This window comes from Oncorhynchus mykiss, chromosome 15, assembly GCF_057628025.1.
Source record: "Oncorhynchus mykiss isolate SJ-2025 chromosome 15, ASM5762802v1, whole genome shotgun sequence".
In the NCBI taxonomy this organism is placed as follows: domain Eukaryota; kingdom Metazoa; phylum Chordata; class Actinopteri; order Salmoniformes; family Salmonidae; genus Oncorhynchus; species Oncorhynchus mykiss.
Genome location: NC_143036.1, coordinates 61,683,851 through 61,700,193, shown reverse-complemented (window position 1 = coordinate 61,700,193; position 16,343 = coordinate 61,683,851). Strand labels below are relative to the sequence as shown.

General features: G+C 46.8%; 1 protein-coding gene across 12 annotated transcripts in view; it reads right to left on the bottom strand.

Moving 5' to 3' along the window:
* LOC110490429 (uncharacterized) overlaps positions 1-16,343 on the bottom strand; it is a 51,949-nt gene that overhangs the window by 17,992 nt on the left and 17,614 nt on the right. For 2 of the 12 annotated variants that reach the window (XR_016486508.1, XM_090199119.1), the window contains exons 6-11: positions 12,295-13,126; positions 10,370-10,588; positions 9,028-9,128; positions 8,026-8,134; positions 6,979-7,041; positions 3,512-3,751 (exon numbers count right to left, since the gene is read on the bottom strand). Coding sequence is in view for 10 of the 12 variants with exons in the window: in XM_090199119.1 (XP_090055245.1) it covers positions 3,512-3,751; positions 6,979-7,041; positions 8,026-8,134; positions 9,028-9,128; positions 10,370-10,586 (730 nt within the window). In the remaining 2 variants the exon portion in view is untranslated. Of the gene's footprint in view, positions 1-3,511; positions 3,752-6,978; positions 7,042-8,025; positions 8,135-9,027; positions 9,129-10,369; positions 10,589-12,209; positions 13,127-16,343 lie in introns of all 12 variants that reach the window. The other 10 variants (XM_036944810.2, XM_090199115.1, XM_090199111.1 and 7 more) reach the window with 7 other exon arrangements.

The window sequence follows — 16,343 nt, the reverse complement described above, 5'->3', positions numbered from 1 at the left end:
AAACAGGGTCGGGACTGTGGTTCTATTGTGTCATATCACGTGTTGTCCTCTTGTTTATTTCGCTCCCTCTCTTCCCCACTTAATCCCAGACCTTTGTTTCTGCTCATCATCACATGTATAAAGTATCCATAATTCCCCAAACAAAGGTCACATTCAGTGCTAGAGGAGAAATGACCCCGTTTTTCCAGCGGGAGAACGTCAGAGCCCAACCTAACCCGCACAGTGTCCGATTAAAAACCTGTATTTAGAGTAATTACATTCATGTAATGAGCATGGATATTCCATGTCGTTGGCTAGACTCAAACGATGTCCACTGTGACGGTAACACAACAGGCAGACTATGTGGGAACATTTGGGGATACGTTGGGTTTTAAGCTCTTTAAGTGCTGTTATCTTTTAATTCTGTAGCGTCAAAACATGACATGAGTGCTAGTCCTACATTCTTAAAATAAATCAAAGCTTCATTATAGTTTGAGTAGCTTGACATGTTGTATGATGATGATAAAATCATCCAGTCACTGACATTAATTCAATCAAACTGGTCTAGATTGTTCCATGATATGATTCTAGAGTATATTTAAGTGTATTAATTACACAATGGAGCGACCAATGAGGTTTATATGAAGACTAAATGTTACAGTAACAGCATTATACAAGCAGGAAGTTGAGAGCTTCAGTAGGCCAGTAGGAGGTGCAGGAGGAGATAATCCGTCCTTTAATTCCTGAGCTCCACTCAATGTTGAAACTCATTCACAGAGAGTGTGTATCTAAGACAATGTCCATATCCACACGCAACTGTTAGACAGGGGGTCGGACATTACTTAAACATACTGTACATTTCCTCTAGTCTTGTAACAGCAGTAGCTAAGGATTCATGGCCAGACTAGCCAATTCATCAATGACGATTACATGATGTTATCGTTTTCCATGAAAGAAACTTAGAACCACAGGATAGTTCATCAACTTTTTGTGATTCTTTAATAACGCGTCCAAATATTATTCAACATCTCTTTTGAGTCGGAGGAGAATTTGGCAGTGTGCTCCAGTCCCTTTGAGCATGGTGAATTCAGGGGGGGGGGGCAGAATTTGGCAACAGGCCTCATTATTGCTCCATGGACCCGTGGCTCCGCCCCTTCACTTTCCCCAAAAGGATGAGGGGGAAAAGTCTGTGTCAGGAAAACAAACAAAGACACACGCAGCGCCACACTCCCGACCCTGGCAGCACGCCACCCACCTCACCACAAACCACAGCTCGCGCACACACACACACGCACACACACACACACACACACACACACACACACACACACACACACACACACACACACACACACACACACACACACACCTAAGTCCAATCACCTAGCACTGCTACACACGCACACGCACACACACAGATCCACAAAGATAAGTCCTCAAAGCCTCTAGTCATCTGTTATAACTGATCTGTACTGATAAGCTGACAAAGCCAAATTCTGTGTTATTATTGCCCAGCCTCTCCTTGACATTATGCCATTAATAAAGCCATTGTGGAGGGCCCTCTCTGTTCAGACACCATATAATAGACTCTTTGACAGATTCACTTTGCCGCTCTCTGCCTCTCTCCTTCTCTGCGCTCTTTGAAAACAGCGGCAGCTAACGTGCATATTCCACGCTGATGCTCATCAATAGGCTGGCTGTTTGTTTGTCCAGTCATTTGGCGGTAATGGTAAATACACAGAGGTATTCTAGATCAAAGGCTGAGCAAACAGCCGTTACATAAAGGCACTGTACCCTAGCGCACGGGCACACACACACACACACACACCAACACACACACACAGATACACACATATACACACAGACACAGGCGCATGCGTGCAGACACACACACACATACACACACACCCTCTTTTCTAAGTGATTGGTCTCCCTTGCTCATTAATTGAGAAGCTATTCATTGCGGTGAAAACAACCGAGCAAACGACTGCAGTGGATTCCCCACCTAACTGAATAGAACGTTAATACACGGGAGGCTGAGTGGCGTCCGGGGGGCGGGGCTGAGGCGGTGCAGTCACAGGGCCGCCAGGTGTTCCCCATCAACACTGACATTCATCAGAGACCCTGGCAGAGTGAGTCACTGTTGCCAGCAGCACAGGTACAGCTACTGAGCAGCACTCCATGGGACAACAGCACACAATGGAGCTCCGAGTGGACACCAGTCTCCCTGCATGCACTTACAGTCATCCCTCTTGCATATCTATCCAAAACAATCATGCACTCAGTCAACACAGGCATTGTATGTTCCTAGCCTACTAGGAAAACAGTGAGGTTCAGACCTGACCCCGCTCTTATCTGTATGAAAACAATCATCACTCTGCTATTGCTTATACTTACTGTATACAATCTACGGTGTCTCTACTACTGTGATAACACAGATATGTACTTTTGATGGGAAACAGGGAGTGTGGCACAAACAGAGGCACTAGAGAAAGTGAATGTCTAGGGGTAGGAAGGATGGATGGAAGGATGGATGGATGGATGGATGGATAGATGGATGGATGGATGGATGGAAGGATGGATGGATGAATGGGGAAGTAAAAGAAGAAAGTGGGAGAAAAGTGCATGGAGGAAGAATGGAACGAGGGAGGGGTGCGTTGAGAGGCGTCTCTCTCTGGGAGTGCTTTGGCCAGTGGTCAGTGCCAGACGAGAGGGTGCCAATTAAGGCCAATTAGTGCCTTTCAGCCCCTAATGAGGGGACACGTTTCCACGTGTCTGAGCGAGGGGCAGCAGCCTGCACACACGTGCAAACACACACATACTGACACTCATTGTCTCACAAATCCACAAAGACAAACAGAAAGTAACACCAGCAGACATAAACATGATGCTTGAACACGACTGCTAAAAATATCAAATGAGCTGAGATCTGAGAAATAGTTGAAGCCAATACACACTTATGAAAGAGAAACAGTTCCCTCTCCCCACCACACACAAACACAAAAGCTCATCATTGGTAAAAACCTTCCTTTTGTTGTGTGGAAGGACAGCTGCAGGGTTCTTCCTCTCGGTTTATTACTGGCTGAACAGACCTGTCCAATCAGACAAGTGGCTGTGCACACAGGAGAAACCCTGACCTAGGGACCAGTCTGGAGGCCCCACCCCCTTAACCTTGAGGTGTACAGGCTCATTGTGGGACTTGCCAGGCTCGGTGCAGTGACAATGGGTGGCATGACAGAAATTTGACATTGGGGAGAAACTGAAGAATTTCAGGGTAAACTCCTGTTTACAAAGCAGCTAATGGAAATTGTGAAATCAATTGCTGTGCTCTGGACTAAAGGAACATTGTGTTGGGAAGAAAATAAACTTTTTATTTTAAAAAGTTGAGAGGCCGCAGTGTTGAGCGTAGATGCGTTTGTGTTTTGCTAACATGCTCCCTTATGGTAAGAGGCAGTGGGCAGATCAATGTGTGTCGGTTGGCAGTTTGGGGTTTTAAATGTGTGAGGGTGGATGGATACACTGATACACTCACAGTCCTCAAACCTGGAGCGGCCCCTGTTGCGGCTGGGCTGGAGGGGCCCGCTGTCCTGGAGTCTGGAGTAGATGTTTAGCACCTTTGTCTTTCTCTCCTCCCTTTTTCGCTCCTTCTCCCTCATCCTGCGCTCCAGCCTCCCGGGCCTTCTCCTGGCCCCTGTGGAAGCCCAGCCTCGCTCCCCCCGATCAGGGCAACCAGGCTCCTCCTTCACTGGAACCCCCTTGTCTGGGCTGGGGCCTGGATGGGGACACAGAGATGGAGTATAATCTCATGGCATTGGGCAGATTTCAAAGCCCATCTGAGTCTGAGAGGTCATCATATTGCATTCATATCCCCATAAGCAGATCTATGAAACTAACACGGTTTATGGTTATGGTTTGGTACCTTCTTGTTTCTGGTGCTCATTCACTGGTTATTGTATTTTCATGATGCTGAGCCACTTAGTTTAATATTACTGTTGTGTGCCTAGTAGAGTTCCACAAAGCACTTTGAAAGTCAACATGCTAGGTGTTCTGCATTTGTGTACTTATATCTTGCTACTTAAGAAATCACTTTGCAACCACTTCTCCCCCCCCCCCCCCCTCACAAACACATGTTCACCTCTTTGTCCTCCCTAAACATCCCAGTCACATCACATCTCCACTCCTCTGTTCTTTACACATCCTAACTGAAAGAGGGACACTCCCTTCGGGAAACTTAACCACTCAGTCGATTTGGCACTGGCCACCAATTAGGAGTCCCATTATCTGCCAATGAAATGTCAGAATAATGCACTTCCAGGCCTGGAAGTGCAGGGACAACGAGTGCCATCAATGAAGACTCAAGGTACATCGAGGCTTGGATTGTGATTACAAGTTCCTTCTTTTTTTTTAACTATTGTAGTCATTCTTTACCATAAGTGTTACTGGTGTTACCACATAAAACAAATGAGTTTCAGGCATTTCAGCATTAGGATAGTGTTAGTTAGACATTACAATCAGGAGAAAGCTTGACCAACAGAGTGATAGGGTTCAAATCTATCTTTCATCAAAAACGTCACAGGCTGTCATCATATATCATATATCGTGCTGAAAGGTCAGAGGTCAGCAGCTCAGATGGATATAGTCATGTCTCATTTGGCAATCCGTCTTCCACCACAGTGAACACAATCACATCTCTACTTCAGTTTCTGTGTCGGGCACCATTCTCAATAACAAAGGCTTTTGGGTAGTAAAATACTGTCCACTGATACAACATTTTATTTGTGTGCAACATCAATCATGTTTAGATGATTTATTTAAACGAAATTGGAAGGACCAAGGAGATGGATAATACAAATGATATCATACTGTATAGAATGCATGCCTTTACACCATGAAATTAGAAGGAACGGTGACAAAATGTTAGTTCAATTGCTATCTGAAATGATGCATTTGTGCAAGCGCTTTAACATCTTAGATGAACACATTTCATAATATATTTATGTTCATTATTGGACAAGACCAACTAGACTGGTCATTTTAAACATAGCAACTCTGAGACATGCTTGATACAAAGTAAAAGCTTCATGAATAATTTGGTACCTTCCTTTCTGAAAGCTCCTATTCTAACATGGCCTAATCCGTGAATGCTGGGGAGTGATTGCTGGTCAGTTCAAGCTGGAAACAAGACAGTGGCCTGCTTAGAAACCATCTAAAACACACAGACCAGGTTACCATACCAACAGAGCCATCTGAATCGTGGCAGATAGCTGGATTTGGCTGTGTGTAGCCAAGTCAAATCCCCTCCCTGATCTCAAAAGGCCACCGAAGACAAAAAAAAAATCACACACCACCCCCCCTCTGGCCAGCTCTGCCCCTGAACACAAAAATACACACACCGACTGCTCCTCCACACAGAAACACCCCAACATCCAGTCCACCAGGAAGAGGCAGGAAGGTTGGACTTGTATCTTGTTCTTTGTGTGTTTGAGAAAAGGATGAGCGTCAGTGAAACAATCAGTGCCATTCACCGATGCCACCCAGAGCCTCGACTCCTCTATCTGTCCAGGAGAAAGGCTGGAATAAAGGGAGGGGCGGAGGAAAAAGGCCAATCCATCCAGATTATTATTCATGGGGAGGGATTGGCCTTTTCAGGTCTCCTTTATCGGCCGGTTCGTTTTCCAACACGTCATCCTCTCTATCAGCCGCTGACAAGTGCCAATCAAAGGGCCTGGATGAATCCAGGTTTGAAAAAGGGCAAGGAGGGAGAGAAAATGATGGTGGATTTTGGAGGAGACAATGGCCTCTGAGCCCACAGTGACAGTGGTTTAGAGACAATGGTGACACAGCTACATTGTCAGTGTGTGGTCCTCTGGGGGGGGGGGGGGGGGGGTGGAGGAACACGACTAATCTCTACTCCAGTGTCTTTCCCTTCTCTTTCACCGGCCCTAATCTGTCCAGCTAGTGGCTCCCCGAAGCCTTCCGGAACAATCTACCAGGGTCAGTCCAGATTAGTCCTCTTTGTGGCCCCGGCTCATAACGATATTCACTTAGGGCGCTAACGTCTTCAGTTACAGCTGAATGCTAAACTCTGGGGTAAACACAGGAGTGACCGGGCAGAATTGAAACAGTCATGCATTTGTACCTATGAATGAATTATGACAGAGAGAGGGACAAAGACCTTATCAGAGAGCTCACTGGGGACAGACCACATAGCTTACTGACTTCTCTTATTGCATGATGTTTCTGACTGGGTAAGTCCTTGGCCTAAGTGTCATTGGCCTGTATTCTGCCTATTGGTTCATGCACAGGTGGACATTATTTGGAACAAGCCACAATATAAATCTATAAACCTGTTATAACAAATAACTGATACAACAGGGTCTGTCTTTCACATTTGTCGTATATTCTTTTGGATACATACTTTTAGGTCAAAGTCCTTTTTGGATTCGTAAATTCATACTGGAACGCCATGCTGTCACCCTACAATGCTGTCCCCATAGTGTCACATTGAGCCCTAACAGTTTCATTCTATGGACTACTTAGGGAGCTCTATTGAGAGTTATAACTGTGCCGTTCCTCCGCTTGGAAACCCAATTTCACCTAACCTATGGCCACACAAAGCCATCCCACACACTGGGCACATCTCAAAGGCTCGCTGAACCCGGGGCTGACCCCTCAGCGCCCTCACCATGACCCTCTCCTGGGCTATGACCATGTCTTTGGACTCCCAGAGGTCATTGTGCAAGAACACACAGACCATCACCAAGGATACCTGGGATGACATCTTGTTTTTTATGTGACAAGTTTGTTCTCGCAGAGCTGCAGTAAATAAGACCGTGTTTTGGGGTTTCGGGATGTTTAGGTCTCCACCACAACAAACGGTTGTCTTATGTCCAATGAGCATTATGAGCGTTCCATTGCAGGCGTGTAAAATAGAGGTAATAATACAGTGGGAAAACTTTACTATCCCACATTAAGACATCTCACTAAAATGTCACTCACCCCTGTCATTTAAGGTGGTAAGGGCCTGGCTGGTTTGGTCACTTCCCTCGGACTCCTCCCCATCTGTAAGTTAACATAGATGTAGTCATGTGACACAGCTCCTGGTATCTGACCAGTGAGTGTAACCCACCAGTCGTGGTGTCCTGACATCAGACAACAATCAGTGGAGCCAAGAGGACATGTTCCATGTTACTGTGCCCTTGGTCATAGTTAATGGCTAAGTACGGTGGCCTTCATGCACGGCTGCTGAATCACAGGTACGACCACTGGGTTTATAATGGTACTGTCACTGAGCCGCAACACGGCGAGCTACGGGCCATTAGGGCCAACATAACACAATGACTGATACAGGAGAGTCACTCAGCGTTAAAACACATGGCATGATCACAGGTGTGGTGAAATTGAGGTGGAGGAAGAACAAAAAAGACGAAGGAGAAAGTGATGAGAGGAAAGAGGGAAAAGGAGAAATTGAATGGGGAGAAAGTTTTAGCTCAAAAAGAGTGTCTCTACTTCACCGAAGAGAGAGAAAATGTGAAGGGGGTAAACCCAATTGATCCTTCCTTTCTCTTCCCTTCCTGTGAAGCCTGTTTTCTCTGTGTTTCTGGTCCTACAGTACTTGCTCTGCCTTTGAACCCATTATTCATCAGTGTACACAAGACGGCCACACAGGAGAGGACCACTCTGCTCGCCAGCCGGCTCTACGGAGGATTATCAGGCTTAAATGTACCGGACGCAGAGAAACACGGCCAAACACAGCGGTGACAGTAAGAACACAATGGCTTTGAATAAGACCCGCTCTAGTATGGACAGAGGGGGCTTTTACAGAGACCAAACACTCATGTTAAGGACAGCCTCTTATAGGTATTGACTGATTAAAGATAGCTGTTAAGGGTTTCCTGAGCTGTATGCTTTGTTTCAGAGAGAAGGGTTGAATGCATAATATGCAGAGCAAGCTGAAGTACAACGATTAGGAAATCAAATCAATAAGGTTGTTAAGAGATCATGTTCCTTAAGTGTGGATGTGATAAGAGTTATACGATGCAGTACCACAGCAGGACTCGCATTGGGAACTGGTGGACCCGGATATGGTGCCTGATGGACTGGAATCACTGATCCATGACGATGGTGACCTAGAACCATCCTTGGTGTGGGACTGCTGAAAACACAAGCATAAAACCGCGACACGACGATCACATTATTCATTCTGACCTGTGTTCAAACCACATTGACCAATCAGGCATGACTATTACAAAAAAAAACACATTATAACCACATAATGCGTGCCAATCCCGTACCAGCACACTAGACTCTAAACCTGTGGTGTAGTAGTGGTCCAGTATGCAAATAGCCTAACGTGAATCATGCCCCGGGTACTCAGAACCCTTCATTGTGGTTAGACATAATCACAGGGGGCTTATAAGAAACATTGAGCCTTTCAGAGAGCAGAGGAAGCTCTCTCCTCCATCATAAAGAGGAGATGAATAGTCGACCGCGTGGAGCACCTGCATCCATTCCACTGCACCCCGGCACTCGCAGCGCTGCGTTTACCCCCTGACCCCTCACCCCTGACCCTGTCTGATCCATCCCACCAGCGGCGCATCCTCCAAAAGAGTCCCCCCTGTATAGAGCCACATCTAAGTGTGAGTGAGTGGTCCCCCCTTTGGATAGAGCAGTGGGCTGAGTGGAGCATGGTGTAAATAGGCTGTCTGCTCTTTCAGTGGTACAGTCACCCTCCGGTGGCCTGTGACTGATTAACTACACACCTGCTGCACTGCGCGCTTCTCTCACTGTTGTTATAGTGTGTTTCAATTATCAACAACAATTTGGCTGCTTGATCTGGGATGGCAGTTACAAATTCACGCCAGTTCAAGTTTATACTGTAAATAGAGGTCTTTGTCTCAGTCAGTGTCTGTGTGTTTGTATAGTCTGTGTTTAAACAACAATGTACAATAGTCATTTAAGGAGACGGATGAAAGCCACAAGGGGGGGGGGGGGGGGGGGGGGGGTTGTTGTGAGGGGTAGTTTAGGGGAGGGCCTACAGGCACTCACCATTGTGTGCTCACCCTGTCCCTGGACTTTGCCTGTGGCGACACACCTCTCAGACACACTGCCGTCTCCACAGCTGCCAGTTGTGAGGGGCTGCAGGACGCCTGACAACAACACACACACACACACACATCCATGCAGGCACACACACACACATCCATGCAGGCACGCACACACACATCAATTTGAAGAAACATACTAGATAGATCTTGTGTGCGCGTGCCAGCGTGCCCGCTGTACACGCTTGCGCGTGTGGTTTCCTTTGTGTTTGAGTGCATGCACCGATATGAGTAATGCCATGTATTAGTCAAAAGTATGGTTCCTAATCTCTCTGCAAATGCTGATATAAAAAGAGGGGGGGAAAAAACATTGAGGAGCACCTGTCTCGCAGAAGCATGCCAGGTGCAAACACAGAATGGGAAAACATTGTTCTGGAGACACACCTAGGAGGACAGACAGACAGACTAGCTCTCCAGGCAGGCCACAGTGATACGTCACCGAGTGAAGAGGATTTAGTTTGATTCAATGACTGTATTCAAGGCCATTGCCAATTCAGAGGAGAATCATCACACTGAGCAATAGTATTGTCAATGTCATGGAAAACAAGTTAGTTATACATATTTTGTTTGCCTATAAAACTACAATATGATGTGCTTATTTCCAATAGTTTGCTCATCGACCACTTGTGTTCCTTTTACCAATTTACAGGACGTTTGGTCAACTTTCTATGCCATTTCTTGCATCACCCAGAGTGATATGCGCGTGCCGCACAGACACAATCACATCCAGATTGTGCCATTGTTAAACGAGATACTTTTGTGTGTCTGGGCTGAGGTCTCCAGGTTAATGGTAAATGCGAAGCGGTTTGATCTTTATTAATATGGCATATCATATCCCAATAAAAATGCTCTGCCAAAGCCAGAAATGAGCCTCTATATCTTTATGGCCTTTCAGTTAAGAGCCTGCAGCAGCATGCCTGGGAGCAGATGAGAGGCGGTTCACACTGTAAAGACATTACTCTCAAGGCCGGCCAACGAACGGCAGGCACACACCCATAACGCTGCTTGGTATTCCCCTGTCCAGCCTATTCTACAGAATACTCCCCTGTCTGGATTTTCCCTGTTGTGAAATCAACGGTTTTTCTGTTTCTATCAAAGGTCATAGCCTGGCTCATTGTAACTGATGTTACAGAAACTGTCGAAGGAGTGAGTTTTCATCTAATCTTATTGAGACAATGTCTCAAACACAGTGTGTATATAAAAGACATGTGTCAGTCCAGTCACATTCACTGACACGCAAATAAATCACAGATTGGGTTGGGTGTTGAGTTGTAAATCAGGGATACCTGTAGTATACAGCGTTGGACTAAGAGATCTTCTGGCTCGGAGCACCGCTGTGTGGCCTGTTGTTCCGTCTTCTGTTGGGGAGTACATGTCCTGACCAGCGAGCCAGTGGGGCTCCACAGGGTCCGACCGGTCCAGGAGCAGGAGCTGCACACGGGACAGGGAGCCCAGGTCCCCTGAGTCACAGCCCACTGTCAGAGCAGCCAGGCCTGGGGACATCTCTGCAGAGGTGGCATACAGTATACAGGACAACTGAAGCATTATGTGAAACAACAGATCCAACAGATCCAGAACTAAAGCATTAAAAATGGACTAATGGAGTCCATGGCATTAGTCAGTCCATGTCTCTTACAACACCAGGGTTGTGGGTTCGCATCCCACAGGGGATCAGCATGAAAATGTATGTACGTGCTCTGGATAAGAGTGTCTGCAAAATGTCAAGAAAGACATTTCTTGACATTTTTGCAGACACTCTTATCCAGAGCACGTACATACATTTTCATGCTGATCCCCTGTGGGATGCGAACCCACAACCCTGGTGTTGTAAGAGACATGCTCTACCAACTGAGCTACAAGGGACTTAACAAACAATACATTAGTCAGGAACAGAGTGACCACCTTCTCTGATTACCTGTGTGCAGGGGGTTATCACAGGGACCCCTGGATAACCAGGGATAGGCCAGAGATAGCCTCTCTGAACCAGATTAGAGGTAGAGGAAATAGTCCTGCTGTATGGATCAGTGAGGTGTGTGTGTAAATATGACTGACATCCCTCCAGCTCCACCCCCCCAGTCCTAGGCTCCAAAGTTCTCTGTCACGGCCAATTAAAAGGGGATCAGTAACAGTGTGGGCTCCCTGCCCATGCAAATCCTCGGCCCACGCCGTCCAGGCAGAGAGCAGGGTGTGGAGCTGCTGTTCCCTGGGAGGGGATTTCACACAGCTGCTGGGCTGGAGCTGCCTCATATCACGCTCCGCTGCAAGTCAACCCTGCTTCTCCTCTCAATGCAATCTCAGTCCCACCATCTCACAGCCATAGTGGAATGCATTGTGTTTTATAGCGCTTAAAAAGTATCACATCTGGATAGTTTTCTAGTTGTTAAGTACAGTACAGCTTTTTTTTACAGTATGTCCTTTGAGCGACTAACTTTTAGAGACTTTGAGCGACTTGAAATGAATTCTGCCTAGATCAGGGGAAGACAACCCTGTTCCTGGAGTGATGCAGGTACTGCAGGATGACGTTCCAACTAGGCACCACACCTGACCAACCCAGCTAATTCCTCAGTTCAGTGATTCCCTACATTCAACACACCTGGTCTTACAGGTCAGTTAAATCAAAAACATGACGTGCCTGTGGACCTCTAGGACCAGGGTTGCCTACCCCTATCATAGGGAAGGCTCCTGCCTCTACAATGCGTTGCGTGTGTCTCTGGGTGTGTTTCTGTTTGTCAGGTAAACCCCTTCAGGTGAGGAAAAAAGAACTGACTGTCTGATTGATTAAGGAGTTGTGGTGAAGGAAGTCCCGTGGTGAAACACATTGTGATGACACACTTTCAGTTAGGCTGGGAGTTAACCCCCTCATTAGCCATGACAATGCAACCTATTGTAAAGACACACTGTTACAGATAACAAGGGTCTAACCCAGTGATTAAAGTGTTAACTAGCTATACTGCCACCCAGACGGAGAGTGGAGAGTGGACATACACATTTAGATGCCTGTGAGTCAGTAGCAAAGTTTAAGAGGTCAGTCAGTTTAAGACAGTTATACATGTATTTGCTTTCCAGGCTCTATACTGATAATAGATGTCTATATTTGTCAATTGAGGAAGATGTTACACCCCTGACATGATCCCACCACATCCTCAGGGCAAAGGTCATGGAGGTCAGACGGAGGTTCAGGTCAAGCGAGCAAGTTAAACATCCTAAACACCTTGTCAGGGATTAGAGGGGATGAGAGAAGCTTGGGGAAGTCCTCAGTGAGTGAGAAAATCACTGTCTGCGTTGGGTCATGTTCCACTTCACAGCTCACTGAACTGACCAACCTCAGGAGACACACACACAGACACACACGCATTTACTGTACACACACAAAGACGTGACACACTGTTCCACAACAGAGCGCTGAGATACACACATCACCGTCACACCCCAGGCCATTACATTAGAGAGGCTGAGAAAGGAGTGCATGTCTCATTAATGGTGTTCAGACAAATATGGCCACAACAACAACAAATAGGAAAAACACAATCAGGTGCCGTGACCTTTGCATTGACATAACTGTCTAAATAATGCAAATTAATTGTAAAACCATGGACTGCCCAGGTAGAAACAACTCTAAACATCAGGTACATTCCACAAGTAGCTGGTTAAGCATTCACTTGCTCCCAAAAAAATAAACGGTTAATTCACCAACTTTGATACAAAGTAAAAAGCCAACGGCATACAACAAAGCTCTTCTTTTCCAAGTGTCTACAGTCAGAGGAGCACATGTTTGACATAAATATAGAGCACGTTTCTGATGTCATCTTTGTGTAGACCCTTGACAGGTGTGACATCAGTGGTATTTTATACGATCTGCTGGACATAATGTGGGTGTACAGGACCTGTACCAGGTGGGCTGCAGTCTGCTGGGCTGAGTGGCTGGTCTAGGGACAGACAGGAGCCGGTCCGCGGGGCGATGGCCTCCAGTTCATCAAACACATGGGACTGGCTAGAGCTGACCTGAGAACAGCGGGACCAGGAGGACACTGTGTCACTGCCACCTGAAACAGCACAAGCAGGTTGGGCATATCACATAGAGAACATACTACTGTACTGTGTTACATGATGCAATAGAAATGGAGTATTGGGTTAGAAATAGAGGATCCGTTCCGAGCAGAACCCCTATTTATTTATTTACAGTGTGCCGACCAGCATAATAAAGTTCTGAACCGGTTCGAACCCCTAAAAAGTTCATTTTCGTTCTTTTTTTACCCTGTGAAATCAACATCGTTCTTTCATTTAGTCCACCAAGAAACGTGGGTAGAGCAGCTTGCTTTAGAACGTGTAAGCTAGTTGTATACATGTTTGAGAACAAATAAGTGCAGGCGAGAGATGTGACTGAAATTTCACGGGTGGGGAGAGAGCAAGAGAGAGGGGTGGACGTGGAGGGGGCTTGGCTTGAAGTGCTGAGCATCATGACATGATGTGAATTGGAATATGTTTATGCTATTACTAGCATCATGACTTCACTGAATTACAGAATTACAATACATATTAGACATTAGGGGGAAAAAATGTGATCAAAAATGTACATTATTACATTATTAACTGGTTCAAGATTTAAAAGTAACGGTTCTGTTCTGCAACACTAGAGATCACTTTCTTTCCCGGTTCTGTTTCCATTCCTCTAAAAGAAAAATGGGTTTTCGCTGCTCCCTGAACTGGTTCCAACACCTGGTTGTAACTCAAGTAGTGCCTGACTGCCTGTCCCCTCTAGGCTTCACAGAGACGGCTCGGTATCATACCCATGCACACACAACAAACACACACTTCACCCAGACACCCAACAAACTCCCACTCCTTCTTGCCCTGAGCCAGTGTCATCAACCCTCCACCCCCACCACCAAACCAGGACCTCCACGGGAGAGGATACCCCCCCAGGTGGAGTCTGTGTCAGCCTACACAGAGCCAGTCAGACCCTGGGGCTACGGGAGATGGTACTAAACACACAGGAGCAATGCTCTCCCTCTAAGCCCTCATTACCACATACCTCACTCACAGGACAGGCCAAACGTCCGCCCTTAAATCACTCATTACTTGACTCTTCTCAAAACAGCCAAAACACACCTGTTTTATTTGCCTTTTTTTGTAACGGTAACTGAAAATGGTGTGCTGAGGGTTTCTGTCACGATGACAGCCTTAGAGAATGAGCTCTTCTTCTTTCGTATGGACATGTAAAACAGATAGCAGACACACATAATATATACACACGCAAATAAAGAACACACAAACTCAGCTCCTTTACGTCTGACGGCACGCACACACACACACACACACACACACACACACACACACACACACACACACACACACACACACACAGACACACACACACACACACACACACACACACACACACACACACACACACACACACACACACACACACACACACACCATTGTGCATTCCAGTGCCTCGGCTCTCTACTCAGAGAGACAATGGAGGGACTTGACTTAACACTTTAAAGCATATTGCTGCTGTCAAGTCAGCCGTCATTCTGAGGAGTGCTACGGAGTCGGGACTGTGGTGTTGGTGGATAGGGGGGCGTAGGGGCAAGGCCAGGCAGGGCAGGAAGGAGTCAGCCAAGACAAGGTTCCTCTGTGTCCCCATGTACCCCCCCTGTCCCCCCACTCTGGCCACACCGTGGGGCTGAAAGGCTGGGTGGTGTCCTGGGTCTGGGTGGTGGAGAGGCCAGGCCAGGGCACCACAATAGGCCAGCGTCCCGCTCCATTGTCAAGGACAGTTACACTCTGGAGATGATGCTCAATGAGGGGTCGCCTTGGGGTCACCCTCTGATTGTTGGGCCCTGGCGTGGGGACCTGAAAGGGAGCTGAGGGGAGCACACAAAGAGAGGACCCCATCTGAAAAGGACTGCAGAGGGGTGAGGGGTTCCTGCACACCAAATACACCCACACACTGCACACACACACACATGAGAGGGATCATTAGCCTGTATAACACTCTGCCCAAGACATTGACATCCCCAACTATGGGAATGAAATTGAGCAAATTGAGCAACATTTCTATTGTGTTCTCACATACATTATAGCGTCAATATTTTAATATGGAAAAAATAACAAACTTCATCTTATATATTGCTTGCATATTGAATATAAACTCAGCAAAAAAGAAACGTCCTCTCATTGTCAACTGTGTTTATTTTCAGAAAACTTAACGTGTAAATATTTGTATGAACATAACAAGATTCAACAACTGAGACATAAACAAGTTCCACAGACGTGACTAACATAAATGGAATAATGTGTCCCTAAACAAAGGGGGGGTCAAAATCAAAGTAACAGTGTGGTCACCAGCTGCATTAAGTACTGAAGTGCATGTCCTCCTCATGAACTGCACCAGATTTCCCAGTTCTTGCTGTGAGATGTTACCCCACTCTTCCACCAAGGCACCTGCAAGTTCCTGGACATTTCTAGGGGGAATGGCCCTAGCCATCACCCTCCGATCCAACAGGTCCCAGATGTGCTGGGCTCTTCACTGGCCATGGCAGAACACTGACATTCCTGTCTTGCAGGAAATCACACACAGAACGAGCAGTATGGCTGGTGGCATTGTTATGCTGGAGGGTCATGTCAGGATGAGCCTGCAGGAAGGGTACCACATGAGGGAGGAGGATGTCTTCCCTGTAACGCACAGCGTTGAGATTGCCTGCAATGACAACAAGCTCAGTCCGATGATGCTGTAACACACCGCCCCAGACCATGACGGACCCTCCACTTCCAAATCTATCCCGCTCCAGAGTGCAGACCTCGGCGTAACGCTCATTCCTTCGACGATAAACGCGAATCCGACCATCACCCCTGGTGAGACAAAACCTCGACAAGTCAGTGAAGAGCACTTTTTTGCCAGTCCTGTCTGGTCCAGCGACGGTGGGTTTGTGCCCATAGGCGACTTTGTTGCCGGTGATGTCTGGTGAGGACCTGCCTTACAACAGGCCTACAAGCCCTCAGTCCAGCCTCTGTCAGTTTATTGGGGACAGTCTGAGCACTGATGGAGGGATTGTGCATTCATGGTGTAACTCGGGCAGTTGTTGTTGCCATCCTGTACCTGTCCTGCAGGTGTGATGTTCGGATGTACCGATCCTGTGCAGGTGTTGTTACAAGTGGTCTGCCGCTGTGAGGACGATCAGCTGTCCGTCCTGTCTTCCTGTAGCGCTGTCTTAGGCGTTTTTTACAAATTATCTTTGAAAGACAGGGTCC